General features: G+C 35.6%; 1 protein-coding gene across 4 annotated transcripts in view; it reads left to right on the top strand.

The window, feature by feature from the left end:
- The window catches only part of CENPC (centromere protein C), an 81,273-nt gene that overhangs the window by 9,956 nt on the left and 52,830 nt on the right, over positions 1–18,487 (top strand). For all 4 annotated transcript variants that reach the window (XR_009616367.3, XM_060654951.3, XM_060654952.3 and 1 more), the window contains exons 4-8: positions 204–298; positions 5,178–5,283; positions 10,463–10,748; positions 11,676–11,891; positions 14,699–15,312. Coding sequence is in view for 3 of the 4 variants with exons in the window: in XM_060654951.3 (XP_060510934.3) it covers positions 204–298; positions 5,178–5,283; positions 10,463–10,748; positions 11,676–11,891; positions 14,699–15,312 (1,317 nt within the window). In the remaining variant the exon portion in view is untranslated. The remainder of the gene's footprint in view (positions 1–203; positions 299–5,177; positions 5,284–10,462; positions 10,749–11,675; positions 11,892–14,698; positions 15,313–18,487) is intronic.

Genomic DNA, 18,487 nt, shown 5'->3' with positions numbered 1-18,487 from the left:
GTTTGTCTTTTTCAGTTCCTGATGTCTTCTAGGCACATTTGAATATTGAAGCGATGTTTGTATGTAATTTAAACTAATTGTGTTTAAAGAGTCAGCAAACGTCTTCACATTTCATGTAGGGCTTCTTTTAATTATAACTCAAAGATTTTATACCATATGTCATTTAAACTTTTTTTTTTTTTTTTTTTTTTGCTTTTTTTAAGGTCTTACCAATGATTTTAGCACAAATTCTACAAAATCAGTGCTTTATTCAACACCTAAAATGGAAGACATTTGTATTCAGTCATCAAGCAAAGAGGTAAGTCAAAAAGGAGAGCTGATATAGCTTTAATAAGTGAAGCATTACACAATATAGTTACATCTATTTTAGTTGTTTGTAAGTCTTATTCTTAGAAGGGAATCCTATATTCCCATTGACTTTCTATAATTTGGAGGTGGTTTGTGAAAATTCTGACTTGACATTTCCTGTGTTTGAAATTGGAGGTATGGGTTTAGAATTATAAAATTTTGGGGTGTCTGGGTGGCTCAGTTGAGCATCTAACTCTTTTTTTTTTTTTTTTTTTTTTTTTTTTTTTTTAATTTTTTTTCAACGTTTTTTATTTATTTTTGGGACAGAGAGAGACAGAGCATGAACGGGGGAGGGGCAGAGAGAGAGGGAGACACAGAATCGGAAACAGGCTCCAGGCTCCGAGCCATCAGCCCAGAGCCTGACGCGGGGCTCGAACTCACGGACCGCGAGATCGTGACCTGGCTGAAGTCGGACGCTTAACCGACTGCGCCACCCAGGCGCCCCATTGAGCATCTAACTCTTGATTTCGGCTCAGGTCATGATCCCATGGTTTGTGGGTTTGAGCCCCGCATAGGGCTCATTGGTGTGGAGCCTGCTTGGGATTCTCTCTCTCTCCCTCTCTCTCTGTGCTCTCTCTCTCTCAGAATGAATAAAAAAAAACAAAAACAGGGGCACCTGGGTGGCTCAGTCGGTTAGGCGGCCGACTTCGGCTCAGGTCATGATCTCACGGTCCGTGAGTTTGAGCCCCGCGTCAGGCTCTGTGCTGACAGCTCAGAGCCTGGAGCCTGTTTCAGATTCTGTGTCTCCCTCTCTCTTACCCTCCCCCGTTCATGCTTTGTCTCTCTCTGTCTCAAAAATAAATAAATGTTAAAAAAAAAAAAAAAAACAAAACCCTTGGGGGAAAAAAAAAAGAAATACCAAATTTTAACAAAATTATTTTCACCTTTCCTAAAATAATAATTAAATTAGGTTTTTAGGAAAGTAGGCAATGACTTAAGTTCCTAATCCAGATTTGAAAATTTGGTTGTTTTCTGAATATTGAGGTTAATCTATTGCTGTATAAGGGCACCAGTCTTTTTTTTTCTTTTTTTTTTTTTTAATGTTTATTTATTTTTGAGAGAGAGAGTGTGAACTGGGGAGGGGCAGAGAAAGAGGGGCAGAGGATCCAAAGAGGGCTGTGTACTAACAGCAGTGAGCTCAGTGTGGGGCTCAAACTCATGAACCACAAGATCATGACCTGAGCTAAAGTCACATGCTCAACTGACTGAACCACCTGGGTGCCCTGGGAATCAATCTTTTATAGATCATATCTTAAGAGGATAGGTTGACTTAACTCTACAAAATAGCCAACTTTCAAATAGAGTTTGTGAAGCTAATGAATAAAGACAAGTTATTCAAAAGCACAATACTAATTGGAGAGAAAAATTATGTAGTGCTAGAAATAGCTTTACTAGAAATTTGTATAAACATCTAATTATACAGTTGACCCTTGAACAATGCAGAGGTTAGGGTTGCTGACCCACTTGTTAGTTGAAAATCCACTTAAAACTTTTGACTCCCAAATATTTAATTACTAATAGCCTACTGTTGACCAGAAGCCTTACTGATAATGTAAACAATTGGTTAACATGTATTTTGTATGTTATGTGTATTATATACTGTATTCTTATAATAAAGTAAGCTAGAGAAAAGAAAATGTTAAGAAATTTATAAGGAAGAGAAAATACATTTTTGTTATTATGCTATATTTATTGCAAACAAATGTGAGTAAGTGGACCTGCACAGTTCAAACCCTTGTTCTGTGGTGAACTATATATAGCCTTTTGGTTCCAAGGAATGTAGACAGATCCATTTCTTTCAGAATTGAGAGACCTTCTTTAATGTGGTAAATTATACTGATTTTTGAAAGTTAAATCAACTTTTTAAGTTTTCTGGGATAAACTTGACTTGGTCATATGTATTAACCTTTTTTGATTTGGTTTGCTAGTATTTGAGGCATTTGCATCTATGTTCATGAACAGTATTGTCTTTTTCTTTTCTCAAAACATTCTTGTAGGGCTTTGGTCTCAGGGTTATGCTAGAGGTTTCATTTGTAGGTAGGATGTGACAAATTGCAATAGGCCACATTCCTGTTGCAACAACTAGTTAAAAAGAATGAAATGCAAACATCATATTTTTAGAGACATGGGAGCTGTGGAAAGAACAAAATCTAGATAAAATTCCAAAGAGAGAAGAATCTTGAGAAGATGAGTTGATGATTATTAGTCATTTTTTTCCCTGAGAGTATTAACTAATTTGGGGTAAAAGCTGAGGGTTTTAAGCTGGTCCATACAGAGTGTCTACCATGGGGAAGCACAGCTTTTTTCAGGTTCCTCTAACCCTTGTTATTAAGATTTCTTGTTTGTAGTTTCTGTTTCCTGCAAGTACCTTTTTGCTTACCTTCGTTGTTTCCTTTTATTTTAGAGCCTTTTGTCAGATATCCAGTGAATCTTAGTGGTCTCCTTATATTTAAGAGTGGAAACTAAAATGGTGATTGCAAATTCTTGTTGTACAATAAAATTTGTACCTTGGTAGATTTTACTGTGGTATGATCTGAGCCATGTCATTGTGGATGTCCAGGTGTTAATATCTATAGGTTTTGTTTTTTTTTTTTTTTTTTTTAAATTGGTTTGGTAGGTTTTTCTAACAAATCTCTTCTGCTTGGGAGCTTGATTCCAATGACAAATGTTCTCAACCACGTGTAGCAGAGGGAAGGCACAATTTGAATGCTTCTGCCTAAAATCTCTGTTTTTACTATATTACTGTTACCTTCATCTGTGTCTGAGTCTATAGTCTCTCTGATTCTGAAACTCAAGAGTAAACATCTACTATGCCAGAGTTGGGAGAGGAGAGGCTCTGCAACTCTTGACTACTTCGTATACATACTTTTAACAACTTCACTGTTCGTAGGCCCAACTTGGAGCCTCTCTTAGAGTGGCCTTGCATCTCTAATAAATGATCTTATGGGTTAAACATAAATGTGTTTCCTTCTGCACTTTCTCCACTTTCTGGACTGATTAGTTGCTGCTGATTTGCTTTCTAGCTTAAACAAAGTTTGTTGACATCTCCCATCTACTCCCTTTTCTTTTCTCTACATACTTCTGGATTTATACATTTTATTTATTTTTTATTTTCTTAAAGAAATATATATATTTTTTAAATGTTTATTTTTGAGAGAGAGAGAGAGAGTGAGCGAGTAGGGGAGGAGCAGAGAGAGGGAGACAGAATCCTAAGCAAGCTCCATGTTGTCAGTGCAAAGCCCAATGCGGGGCTCAAACTCATATGAGTCATGCGTGAGATCATGACCTGAGCTGAAACCAAGAGTTAGACCCTTAACTGACTGAGCCACCCAGGTGCCCTGGGTTTATACAGTTTAAAAAATCCTAATGAGGTTTCAAGAGGAACAGAGACTAGTGAGAGCTTGCTTGTCTTTCTTTATGTAATTGAGTTCTATAATGTATTCACTGAACAGTGCAGGACCTTCTTTACTTATATATCCCCCTATTGGTAGAGTTTTAGGTTGTTTCCATGTATTCATTATTACAGCAGTGTACACCTTTGTTCATGCCTCCTTGTGCACATGTTGTAAATCGAATTTCTCTAGGACATGCATATTTCAAATGAAATTGTTAAATATTGTCTATTTTTTCTGCAAAATGTTTACAAGTTTTGTTTCCTACATGCAGTGTATGAATGAGATTTCCCTTTTCTATATTTTTAAAATTTATGACTTGATATATTTCAAATGTACAAAAGACTATATGTATATAAGGTATTAAAAATAATATAAATGAACACTTATGTACTTATCCTTAGTGTAAGACGTATCAATCAATACTTTTGCAGCATCAATGTTTCCCTTTCTAATCCTGTTCTTCTCCCTCTCCTCCCTGCACAAAGGTAACCACTATCTTGAATTTTATGTTCATCATTCCCATCCTTTATTTTATAGTCAGACTTTTATGCTTCCCACTGGGTCTGCAGAAAGTGCACTTGTTCTTTCTAGCAGTGAAGTGCATATAGTCTTTCTGCCCAGGGAAGCCTTCTGAGGCTTAACCCGTTTTTATTGGGGGCTGATTATATTAGGTACCCTCTGCCAACCAACATCCTATACTTCCTGAAGGAAAAAAACAGGTGTTCATTATAAATCACATTTTTATACAGTCTAGGCAGGCTGGCATGGTAGGCACAACCTAATCAGCTGGTAATAGAGGAAATATTCGGAAAGCCAAATTCCCAGCTGCCAGTCAAGGGCCAGCCTTGTAAGCAAGTTCTTTAAATGATCAGGTGTCCTATGTTAACTCCTCTAGTGAGTGAATCTCTAAAATATAGTATATATATATATATATATGCATGTGTGTGTATATATATACGTATATATGCATATGTGTATATACATATATATGTGTGTATGTATATGTAAATATGTGTGTGTGTGTGTATAGTTTAACATGCCTCTACTTTGAACTTTGTGTAAATGGGATTATAACCTACTTCTGTGGCTTGTTTTTTTGTGTTTTTTTTTTGTTAACAATTATTTATTCCTGATTCTGTAATTTATGAATTTCACTATTGAATGTGTGATATTATATTATAGGTCTATATCATAATTTATCCAGTTTATTGTCAAGATAGGTTTTTGCTGTTCAGAGCAGCATTGTTTCTATGTTAGGATTTATGAAATTTCAACTTTATTAGATAATGCCAAATTGTTTTCTAAAGTAGTTATTCAAGTATATAACTCTACCAGCTGTTTTATTATTTTCCAAACTTTTTTTTTTCCAATTTAAAAACAAATGTATTCAATTGCTAATACAATGGAGTAGATCTAATGTTGTATATCTTTTAGGCTCAGTGCCAGAAATCACATCCAAAGTCAGTTCCAGTTTCTTCAAGGAAGAAAGAAGCCTCTAGGCAGTTCACTGTAGAACCAAGGGAAGTTGTCAACAGATCAGGTTGGTGGCATTCCCATGGGTGTTATTTGCTTAGACATATTTAAAAGGAAATGCTGAAGGTGTTACCTGTATTGGCTTGAGTGACGGGGTCATGGATTAGCCCAGGCAGAATGGTCAGTGTTTTTGTTTTTGTTTTTTTAAACATGAATGATAAACTTTTTTTGATTACTTATTTCTTTATTTTAGTGATAGGAACATTGATTACTATGATCTGGTAAGAGACATTAAGAATTATTACAGGGACTATAGCTTTAAGAATTTTCAAATAGATTTGTCTTTTTTTTTTTTTTTCCTGAACAATTAATATTATCTCACACAGTTTCTGTGGGTCAAAATTGAGAAGCAGCTTAGTTAGATGATTGTAGGTTGAAATCTCTCATTAGGTGGCAGTCAAGATGTTGGCCATGGTTGCAGTCATCAAAAGCCTTGACAGGGGCTATGGGTATGTTTCTAAGATGACTCACTCGTGGGCAGGAAGCCTTAATTCCTTCTCACATGGACCTTTCCATCGGCTTTTGAGCATCCTTTTTTTTTTTTTTTTTTTTTTTTTTTTTTTTATTAAAAGGGAGTTATAATTGACATATAACATATTAGCTTCAGGTACCCAACATGATTCAATATTTGTACATACATGGTCAGTGTTCTTTGTCTCTATTCTCCTTTTGTTCATTTTTCTTAATTATTTGTATGTGCTGCAACTTTTTTAAAAGTTTACTTTATTAATGCTTTTCAAATTAGAAGAGTCCTTCTTTTGAGGTAAGCCTCAAAGATTAAAAAAGTGCTACTGATTGTTACTGCCATCATCCTGCTGAGGTAACTTTGGAATGAAAACCTATGTAAATGTGTGTGTGTGCTTGCATGTGTGAGTGCATGTGCATGCATGCTTTCAGAAGAGGCTTTACGATTTTCTTTTACACCTGTTTTCTTTTACAGTATAGGCAAGTACCTTTTACCTGATCATTTACTGTTTTATTCTTTTTGCCATTTAGATAGTATTACGTGATCTCATTGTCACTTAGTGTCTATGTCTGTCATCACCACTGAATTTGAGCACTGTTTTTATATATTTACTGGCTATTTGAATTTCCTTTTATCTGAGTTGTCTATTCATATCCTTTGCCTATTAGTTTTTTCTTGTTTATGAGAGGTCTTTGAATTGAGTCTCTCTGTTTATCTGTAATTTGTGTGGCAGATATTTTTCCAAATGGTCCCTCGACAGTTGTATATTTTGTTTATAGTATCTTTAACCATATGATGAGTATGATTTTTGGAGAATGTTTATTTTTGAGAGAGAGAGAGAGCATGTGAGCAGGGAAAGGGACAGAGGATTTGAAGCAGGCTTTGTGCTGTCAGCTCAGAGCCTGATGCAGGGCTCAAACTCATGAACCATGAGATTGTGACCTGAGCTGAAGGCCCACACTTAACTGACTGAGCCACCCAGGTGCCCTGATGAGTACGATTTTTTATTTTAATTGTCAAATGTGTGATTTTTATGGCTTTTCTTGTTGTGGTATATGTAGTATCCTAGCTTTCATCTTAAGTTTTTATTTAAATTCCAATTAGCATACAGTGTAATACTAGTTTCAGGCGTACAATATAGTGATTCAATACTTCCATACAACACCAGGTGCTCATCACAAGTGCACTCCTTTTTTTTTTTTAATTTTTTTTTTATTGTTTTATTTATTTTTAAGACCGAGAGAGACAGAGCATGAGCAGGGGAGGGGCAAACAGAGAGCAAGACACAGAATCGGAAGCAGGCTCCAGGCTCTGAGCTGTCAGCACAGAGCCTGACGCAGGGCTCGAACTCACAGACTGCGAGATCATGACCTGAGCCAAAGTCGGATGCTTAACTGACTGAGCCACCCACGCACCCCGCAAGTGCACTCCTTAACCCCCATCACCTCTTTCACCCATTCCCCCACCCACCACCTCCCTTCTGGAAACCATTGCTTTGTTGTTTATGGTTAAGAGTCTGCTGGGGCGCCTGGGTGTCTCAGTTGGTTACGCCTCCAACTTTGGCTCAGGTCACAATCTCACGATTCTTGAGTTTGGGCCTTGTGTGGGGTTCTGTGCTGACAGTGTGGAGCCTGCTTGGATTCTCTGTCTACCTGTCTCTCTCTGCCCCTCCTTCACACACACACTGTCTCTAAAATAAATAAATAAACATTAAAAAAAGTCTGTTTCTTGGTTTTTCCTCCCCCACCCCATTTCATTTGTTTCTTAAATTTCACATATGAGTGAAATCATATGGTATTTGTCTTTCTCTGACTGGTTTGTTTCACTTAGCATTATACCATCTAGATCTATACATTACCACATTTTGTTTTATTCATTTATCCATTGATGGACATTTGGGTGGTTTCCGCTTCTTGTCTGTTTTGAATAATGCTGCTGTGAATGTAAGTGTACAAATATCTCTTGTAGTATCTGCTTTCAGTTCTTTTGGATACATACCCAACAAAGGAATTATTGAGTCATACAGCAATAATATTTTTAATTTTTTGAGGAGCCACTAAACTTTTCTGTAGTGGCCGTATCATTTTACATTCCTACCAGCAGTGCATAAGGGTTCTGATTTCTCTACATCTTCACCAACACGTTATTTTCTGTGCGTGTGTGTGTTTTGTACTAATAGCCATACTAATGGTGTGAAGTAGTATCTCATTGTGATTTTGACTTGTTCATCATTGTCACTAGGGAATTTTATTTTTTATTTATTTATTTATTTTTTTAAATTTTTTTTAACGTTTATTTATTTTTGAGACAGAGAGAGACAGAGCATGAACGGGGGAGGGTCAGAGAGAGGGAGACACAGAATCTGAAACAGGCTCCAGGCTCTGAGCTGTCAGCACAGAGCCCGACGTGGGGCTCGAACTCACGGACGGCGAGATCATGACCTGAGCCGAAGTCGGCCACTTAACCGACTGAGCCACCCAGGCGCCCCTCACTAGGGAATTTTAAATTAAAATAATAATTAGATACCACTACATACCTATAAGAATAGCTAAAATCTAAAAAAACTGGTTTTTTTTTTGTAACTCATTTCTTTGAGAGTTTTGGTCTTTTGTTCAGGAGAATTTATAACTAATTGTTAAGACATTTTTATGATGGATGCTTTAAAATTCTTATTAAATAGTTCCAGCATTTGATTCATCTTGTCCATATGTGTCCACTGATGATATTTTTCTTATTCAGGTTATGTTTTTCTGGGTTTTGTATAATGAGTCATTTTGATTATATTCTTGACATTTTGGTTATTATTTTAATAGACTCTTGATTGTATTTAAATCATTTCTTATATAGCACACAGTTGCCTTGTTTTGGTTTATTGTGTAGGTTCTTGCCTACTTTTGGGGGTTTTATTTCTAGTGACAATTAAGTGTTAGAGTCCTAAGCAGTGGTGTTTTGGTCTGTTTGATTTTCTGATGCTGCTGAGATTCCAGGTCAGTTCTTGCTGGTGCTGTGTCAAGTGAATGGAAGGTGCTTTCCTTGGTACCCCATGTCCTCATTCACTCACGTCGGGGCTGGGGTCAGAAGCTGTTGGGATTGGATCTCCTTAAATTTGAGACAGGTGGAGGACAGGATGGGGGTGTAGGATTCTTTTATGTTTTTCCTGCCGTAGTTTAGACTGTCCATTGGTGCCCTTGTTGTGAAGCAAGGCCTGGGGTGTACTAACTGTGGTTCAGAATGTCACCTTGGTCTGGGAAGCAGTGGTTGGGAAGGTAAAAGCCTTTAGTATTCTGCAGCTCTTTGTGGATCATATAGCCTGCTATTCTTGATTGTTAACTGGAGACTAGGTTGGTCCAGGCACAGGGTTAGTCCAGTACTTTGCTCCTCTGCTACTGCTGTCCTATAGAACTTATGGAGTGGGGCCTGAGTCTTTGCTGCTCTGACACTGCCACTGCAGAATGGAGTAGTTAGTGGCCCAAGTTGTGGAATGGGTGTTGGGGTTCCCCATTAGGTCTTTGTTGTGTTTCCTTTCTGCAAGTCTATTGGCCAGAGAACGTAGGCTATTTTTTCTCCTATGCCTACTGGTGGTTCTGGATCGCAGGAATCTCTAGAACTCAGTCTGGGGGTACACGGGAGATTAAAAGAAAACCCAAGGGATTCATCATATTGTCTTTGGTGGCTTAAGGCTTGAGGTTCCTAGCAAATACTCCTTTTCCCTTCCAGCTTTCAGAGTTCTCTTATTGTTTCATGGGTAATTACCAGGGAATTTAGAGGGAAAAGCAGGGAAAGCTGAGTATGCTGTCTTGTTCCATAAATCTTCCAAAAGCCCTTTTTTGATTGCATTTAAAATTTTTAATATTTGCTTGTTAAGGATATAAATCAATATGAATACTCCCCAGCAGTTCTACTTTTTTTTGACATTTGGAGGCATACGGCTAAGAGAATAGAGTGTGTGTATAAATATATAAAGGTATGTGTATATATGTATGTATATGTATACAAATATTATGTATAAAGAATATATTTTATGTATATCTTTATATATGTACATACAATTTTTTATGTATCTCTATACATATCTGTTATGTCTCTATATGTGTATGTATATGTACAAATGTGGTCATTTAGCTGCCCTAGTTTACTGACTTATTTTTTTAAAGTTTATTTATTTATTTTGAGAGAGAGAGAGAGAGCATGAGCAAGTGGGGGAGGGGCAGAGAGAGAGTGAGAGAGAGAGAATCCCAAGCAGGCTCCACGATGTCTGCCCAGAGGCTGATGCAGGGCTGTATCCCACAAACCGTGAGATCATGACCTGAGCCAAAATCAAGAGTCAGACGTTTAACCAACTGAGCCACCCAGGCATCCCCACTAAATTTACTGACCTAAAGATCAAATGTCATAATTCTCTAAGATTACTTTATTATTTTAGCTGTGTATAGATTTATTCAAATCTTGAGTAAATTGACTTTCCATAGAATTGTGAATTTCTGTTGAGAATTTTTGTCATTTCAGAACTTCAGAGCATGGATTGAATACATCTTCACATTCATTAATTTCATAAATTAGAACTTTTAAAGCACTTGCATATTTTGATCATAGATCTTTGATTATAAACTTAATGAACTGCAAGTCTTTTGAAAACCCATTTCTAACTTGCTGAATTTTAAAAAGCACATTTGGCTCTAATATTATTATTTTTTGATATCTTTATATAATTTTCTTCTAGTTCAGGACCATGAAGTTCATCAGCAAATTTTGGCAACTGATGTTGGTTCTAAAAATACACCTGACTCAAGAAAAATGTCAAGTGAAAAACTAAAAGGTCATCACGGTGGAGTTGATGAAGAATTTTACTTATCTGTTGGTTCACCTTTCGTTCTTTTGGATGCAAAAACATGTGTATCTCAAAGTGCTGTCTCATCTATTGCCCAAAACAGAAAGACCTACACTTCTGAAAAGTCAGAAAATACATTGTCTTCAAGTACAGAGATTTCTCTTAAAACCAGAAAAAGGTGAATTTTTATTTACTTAAGTAATAGTCATCCTGTTTAAAAAATTTTTACCTTTTATATTAAAGAGTAAGTAATTTGGTCTTTTATGTATTTTATAGCAAGTATTGAGGAATATTAACATATTGGGAGAAGAGCATATATTTCAGTTTATATTTAATAATAGGAAAGCTTACAGTATATTTCAGAGAAGTTTGTGGGTAAACTTTTCTGTGGAAAAAAATTATTTTCTTCTAATGATAAATTTTCTATAACTCCTAAGAGTATTTTCTCTATGTTATTTGTAATTACAAGGATAAGTGTGTCTCAGGTCATTTCTAGGGTAACAAAGGATAAGTATTTTGAGGATAAGTTGTGGTAAACCCATGTCTATTTCTTGGGGTTTACATTTTGGCCTTTAAGAAGAAAAGTAGATCATTCAAAGTCCTTTGCTGTTGGGACCTTTGCAGTGAGTGTAACTAATATCTGTCTGGTGTCTTGTGTTATTCTTGGAGCCAAGAAGTTAAGTACATTCTAAGATTTTGCTATTCAAAATGTGGTCTACGGCTCAGTATCTAGAGCAATGCATTATCTGGAAACTTGTTAAAAATGCAGAATTTCAAACCCTCTCTAGTCCTGATGAATAAGAATCTACATTTTAAACTCTTCAGATGATTCAAAATTTTACTGTTTGAGAACTAGTGCTCTAAGCTATAGATTTTCTTGGCCTGTTCTCTTACTTTTTCCCATGGACTAATAAGGCATTTAATTTTCCTGGGCACTTGCCTTGTATATTTTAAGACGTTATAAATCAGCACTTACAGATTTTAAATAAACGTCTAGTAGAAAATTTTGTAAGCGGTCTGTATTCTTAACTGAAAGGTAATTCAGGAAAACTCCTAATTGAACAAATTTTGACAGTCTTCACCTTGCCGTCCTTTTACCTCTTAGGTTAAATTTTGAAGATAAAAATGTTTCGAAGAAAGTAGAAATACCAAATGAATTATCAGAAACAGAGGATAAAGTATCAGAAGAACCGCAAGAGAGGAAATCGTCAAGAACATCTCAGAAAAGAGTACAAGATTCAGAATATGAAGTTCAACCACAAACTAAAAAGAGTTTTTCAGCACTGTTTTTAGAAACTGTAAAAAGAAAAAGTGAATCCAGGTGAGTTATTAAGAAACTGTCCTTTGAGATGTTTGGTTTTATTTTCTGAACAGTGTCATGGATTCTTAGTGCTATTTAACCAGAAGTTAATCTTAATTGGCACAAATTTTAATTGAAATTGTGCCCAACCTATAAGGAATATGTAGTTTCTTACCAGCAAATGACCTCCAAAACCATCATTTAATAAATACTAAGTTAACTGTGAAAGAAAATAAGTTTATTCAGCTTTCATTTCTTTTGCCCATTAGCTCGCTCTTTTTTCTTTTCTTTTCTTTTCTTTTCTTTTCTTTTCTTTTCTTCTCTTTTCTCTTTTCTCTTTTCTCTTTTCTTTGAGTTTATTTATTTATTAATTTATTTTGAGAGAGAGGGTGGGAATCCTCAACAGGCTCCACTCTGTCAGTGCAGAGCCCAGTGTGGGGCTCCATCCCATGAACTGTGAGATCATGATCTGAGTCTGGATCAACAGTCGGATGTTTAACCAACTGAGCAACCCAGGTGCCCCATATTAGCACTTTCTAGTTTGTATGATATCACAGAATGAAGACAGTATTTAGAAATAGAATTATGTCATGGTGTATTTCACTATTACAGGTTTTAAGTCTTTTTTCCTTTTCTTTTGCTTGTGTTAATAAATGTATAGTCCTAAAATAAATTTTAATCTGTTCGCCTATTTAAAAACCTTCAGAGGTTTTTAACTGATTCTTAACTGTGATTCAGTGATTCTTAACTGTGGCTGTACAGTAGAGTTAACTAGAATTAATGGCAGCTAGGGTTGAGAACTACTGGCTTATATAAACTTCAGATTTACTAGCTGGTGTTTACGGCCTTTACTCTCCCTAGTTAACTCTTTTTGCCAGCTTGGTCATGCACATTTGCATTTGTCCCTGTATTGGCCTACCATTTTCCCTTGTCATGTGCCAGTCTCCTTTTCCTCTCCTGGTGACATCTGCTTCTTACTTCATGGATGGCTGTCTTCTTACTGTAACCTTATATGGCAGAAGGTGACAAGGGGGCTCTCTGAGGCTTGCTTCTTTTATGAGGGTATTACTTCCATTCATAAGTGTTCTGTTGTCATAAAGGCCCCACCCCCAAATACCATCCCAGTGGGGATTAGGTTTCAGTTTATGAATTTTGGAAGTATACAAATATTCAGTCTGAGCAGGTATCAATGTTGTGCCTAAGCATATCTTCAGTTTGAATGATCTTGATATTATGGAAGTCCCTTGAAGTGGAATAGAGGAGCAGATATAGAGAATTCTTACTGGTTGGTTTGGGAAATCTTAATTTTTAAGTTCTTAGCATTACTTCTGTATATTATGAAAAATGAACAGATATTATGAGTTATATACAATAAAACAAATCAAATCTATAACAGATTGGCTATTTCTTTTTAACGTTTATTTATTTTTGAGACAGAGAGAAAGCATGAACGGGGGAGGGTCAGAGAGAAAGGGAGACCACAGAATCTGAAACAGGCTCCAGGCTTTGAGCTGTCAGCACAGAGCCCAATGCGGGGCTCAAATTCACGGACTGCGAGATCATGACCTGAACCGAAGTCGGATGCTTAACCAACTGAGCCACCCAGACTGGCCTACCCAATTGAGCCACCCAATAGGCCCCCAGATTGCCTATTTCTTTAAATGTTGAAAACTAATATTTCTATTTCTGTTTCATTCATTGTGGTCTTCTATTTATATTGACTTTGTTTTTCATTAGATTTCTAAAATTTTCTAGTTACATAAACTTGCTAAAGCTCTACCTATTAGAAGATAGTATGTTTCTTAGTATATATATTTAGAAGATTTACGTTATTAGATTTATCACAGATTTGAGATTAGAGAAATAGAGAAGGCATTTTCATTTCATAATCTTTTTGTATATCTTATTAATGAAAAGACAGAAAAAACATAGTAATCTAATTCTTCCATTCTAGCTTTGCTTCTTTTATGTGTAAGAATGGTTAAGCATCCTTACTCAAGTGAAAAAGGCAGAAACAGGAGTGCATGTGCTAGCTTTGGAGTTTGGATGTTTACCCTAAGTTTTTATTTATGCATGTCTCACTTCAGTACCTGGTTTGCTTGAGGCTGTTGCTTTAAAAAGGAAGGAAATGCAAAAGAGTACCATCAGATTACTATTCCTTTGAATAATTCCTTCATTCTCCAGAAAGCTTTCTCAGCTAATTGGAAAAGATGCTGTTTAATCCCAATTGTTTACCTTTCTAGATACATTACATTTATTTCTGTACCATGATTACAATGTTAAATTTGAAAATGTGTGAATTATTCAAACTTGGAGTGAATTTTTACATAATATAATTTAATGTAAAATTTACTAGTGTTTTCTTAGAGTATTAGATTTGAAGGAAATAATCTTGTTTTGGATGTGAAGAAATCTGGGCCCTAAGAGATCTGTATACATCTATACAAACATATGATTAGTATAACATTATATATAATAACAGCATGCATTTGGGACTGTCAGTCAGTGTATCTGAGCTATATTTAACACATTTCTGGGTTTCAACTTTTTGATATATATATATAATGAAACATTAAATTAGTTGATGTCTAGGCTCTCTTGAAGCTCTAAATTTTCTTTGATCTCATTAGTATTATAAATGAGTATAATGGTATTATAGAAATGTAAAAGGAGAGGGATTTTCAAGGGTAAGGGAAAATTGAGATGTGAACTGTTCTTTAAAAGATACATAGATTTTATTCCTACACAGATTATTTTACTTTCTTCCAGAAAGCAAAGGTAAAAACTTTCTTTTTTGAGTTATTATTTATTGTAACATTCTGTTTTAGTCCTGTTGTTAGGCATATAGCAACTGCTCCACCTCATTCATCTCCTTCAAATGATCTAAAGTTGTTAGAGGATGAATTTATAATTGATGAATCAGAAAGAAGTTTTGCCAGTACATCTTGGATTACTATACCCAGAAGGGCGGGGCCTCTGAAACAATGCACAGTAACCCCTGCAGAGAACACTGCACTCCTTCAAAGTAAAAAGTCAAAAGAAAAACATCACAGTGTATCAACTGCAGATTTGACAAGTGACAAACGTTCTGGCAAAGCTCACCCAGTAGGGAGATCTCAGCCCTCTGAACAAAAAGGAGTGAATAAGGGTTGTGCTTTGTCAAATGAAATGGAAAATCATTGTAGATCTACAAACTATGAACTGTATTATGAGAATGCAGAGAAATCATCTGGAAACAGAAGGACTATAAGACAAAAACAGAGAAGAAAATTTAAGGCCAATGTACTTGAAGAACAGGTTGATACAGAACAATCTAAAGATAAAAATACAAATATGTCACATATCACCCAAGATAAGTTACAAAGAAATTCAGACAGAAATATGGAAGAGTGTGAAGATACGATAAATGTTGCCGTTTCCAAAAAACAGGTGCTGCCTGTAGGTAAGTGTTTTATATTAAGTATAACTATGAACATTATTCTACTGCTTTATGTTTTTATACTATTTCTATTTAGCTTTGGAAAGTAGGCAAAGTAAACCTAAATCTGTAGGCTCTTTTCTAGAATGTCTGTTTTACATATAATTCAATTCTGAGTCACTTGAGTTTTGTGTAGCTTCTAAGATGGTGCACATGTAAAGGAAGAAGTGAAGGGGAAAGGCCCGTAAATCAGGTGGTTACCAGAATATGAATAAGACAGCATCATGTATTCTTAGAGGTTTATTAAAATATAAACTGGGGAAAAAAACCCAGGGTAGTATGGGAGTATTTCTTATAGGATAAAACATTATACTCTTTTATATCATTTTAGTATTCATCTATACTCATTTATCTAATATTCACTCAATTGCCAGACACTGCATTAGACACTGAAATTACAAAGATTAGTAAGACACAATTATTGCCATTAAAAAAAATCAATCCAGTAGTATCTGTAGACCAACAGGTATGCCTGTACATTCACAGGACAATAATGGAATCACACAGAACAGTTATCTAACTAATAGCTCAATAGGTCTTTTTATCTTGGATCACTATATTATTTATCATCCAAACTGGGACACTTGAGAATGAGAGGAATGTCAGGACAGGAAGCATAAACTGGGATTCTCTCAATCTGAAGTGTGGTTACTCTCGTTACATGGCTACCCATTTTATAGTGATTGAGGTATAATGATGGCAGTGTCTTCTAGATCTATCTATTTTCTTTGTACCACTTTTTAAGTAATAGAAAAGATCGTCATTCTTATAGAATTTCTTTAGTTAATGGAATGGAAAGCACTTAACAAATGTATTAGACACTTTAGGTGTACATAACATAATTTAATCCTTCTTGACAATCCCATAAATTAGAAAATACTCATGGTTAAAATATGCTGGCTCAGGATCTGTCCCATCGTAGAGCCCATATTTTTTCAACACTATTAAGAAGTTTTGAAGTAAAAATGCTTTTGATGCTCAATTGGAAAAACTATTAACCAGAAAATTCTATTCAACAGAATTTTTTATGTACTTAGAGATTCTAGATGACTATACTGTATTGCTGATACAGAAGGGAGAAAGTATATTAATTTTTTTTTTTTTAATGTTTACTTAGAGAGAGAGAGCGTGAGCAGGGGAGGGGCAGGGAGAGAGGGAGACACAGAATCTGAAGTAGGCTCCAGGCTTTGAGCTGTCAGCATAGAGCCTGATGTGGGGCTTGAACTTACAAATTATGAGATCATGACCTGAGCTGAAGTTGGAAGCTCAACTAACTCCCAGGCACCCCTGGGAGAAAGTATATTAAAGCACAGTATTTAAGCTAGTTGTTGTGAAAAGAAATTCCACTTTAATAATTACCTAATTATTTTAGCTTTCTTTTTGTGTAATCTATATCATAGACTTTATATTACCTGAAATAATAGTTTTGTCCATGTGTACCTTTGTGTACTTGAAAAATTCTGCTTAAAATAAAGGGGAAAACTACCTTCTCTATTTTGTGGACCTCTTTTGTAAATGCCTGACATGTCCCAGGTGATTTTTGTTGGAATTATTTTTCCTTCCTTCCTTCTTTCCTTTCCTTCCTTCCTTCCTTCCTTCCTTCTTCCTCCCTCCCCCCCCCCCACCCGCTTCGTCCCTTCCTTTTTTTTTTTTTTTTTTTTTGTTCTTCCTTTACTTTCTCATTAGCAGCTGGCTATTTGAAGAAAATATAAAGAATCTCTGACTAAACCGAGATTATATTATAGGAATTTTTTTTTTTCTTATTAGTCCCTTAAGTAGAATATGAATTCATAAAATTTGAAGGTACAAAATTTTTATTTATCCATAAGTTCTTAGGAAGAAACATTGTATCAAGAAAGTATACTTGAAGGAGACTCTAATTATGAGTGTTAAACATTTATTGAATGCAAAATTCTTCACGCTAATTTTCAGTTATATTAAATTCTTCCTTATCTAGATTGATTAGTGAATATAATGTCTGATTAATTACCAATTAATTTTCTATCACTGTCATAACAAATTACCCCATACTTAGTGACTTAAAACCACATACATTTATTATAGTTCTTTGGGTTGGAAATCTGAAATTGATCTCACTGGACTAAAATCAATGTGTTGACAAGGTGTCTTTTGTTTCTGATAATTCTAGGAGAGAATCTGTATCCTTATCTTTTCCAGCCTCTTGAAGTTGCTTCTATTCCTTGAATCATAGCTCCCTTCTTTCATCCTCAAAGCCAGCAATACCAGCCTTCTCGCATTTCCAATTTTTTTTGTGTCTTCCATTGTCCCATCTTTCTGACCACTACTTCTAAGAACACATGTAAATAGATTGGGCCAGCCTAGATAATTCAGGATAATCTCCCTGTTTTAAGGTTTATAACCTTAATCATTTCCTCAAAGTCTCTTGCCATGTAAGGTAATATTTTCACAGATTTGTGGGTTGGGTGAGTACATCTTTGGGAGGCCATTATTCTGCCAACCATATCAGTTTTCAAAGACTAATAATATGAAGATAATTTAAGTCCAAAGATATTTTTACTCTGAAGATTTTTTTTTTTTTTTTTTTTTAATTCAAAAGGCACTTGACAGGGGCGCCTGGGTGGCTAAGTTGGTTAAGCGTCAGACTTCGGCTCAGGTCATGATCTCGTGGCTCGTGAGTTCAAGCTCCTCATCAGGCTCTCTGCTGACAGCTCAGAGTCTGGAGCCTGCTTTGGATTCTGTCTCCATCTCTCTCTGCCCCTTCCCTGCTCCTCGAACTCTGTCTCTCTCTCTCAAAAAGAAATAAGCATTAAAAAAAAACAACAACAAAAAGGCACTTGATTTGTAATGCCTAAACTGATGATTTATTTTGAGGCAGTGGACTTTTCCAGTTTTGATGTCTCTCAGGCTTCTTAAACTGAATGTGTTGGAAACTAAATTCTCCCAAACTTCTCCTTCTTTTGTTTTCCTGTCTTCATAAATGGGACCATAATAAATCTAATAGCTCAGAAAGGAAACTCGAATCATCTTTAACTTGTCTTTTCTTTACTTAGCAACCCGTATAAAGTTAATTAAGTCTTTTGACTTCTCCCTAAGTAGCTTTCATATCTGTTACTTCTCTCCATGCCTCTTGCTATTCTTTTTAGCCAAGTTAGAGTCA

This window comes from Panthera onca, chromosome B1, assembly GCF_046562875.1.
Source record: "Panthera onca isolate mPanOnc1 chromosome B1, mPanOnc1 haplotype 2, whole genome shotgun sequence".
Lineage (NCBI taxonomy): Eukaryota > Metazoa > Chordata > Mammalia > Carnivora > Felidae > Panthera > Panthera onca.
The sequence above is the reverse complement of the archived record's forward strand: the minus strand, read 5'-3'. Positions and strand labels throughout refer to the sequence as shown.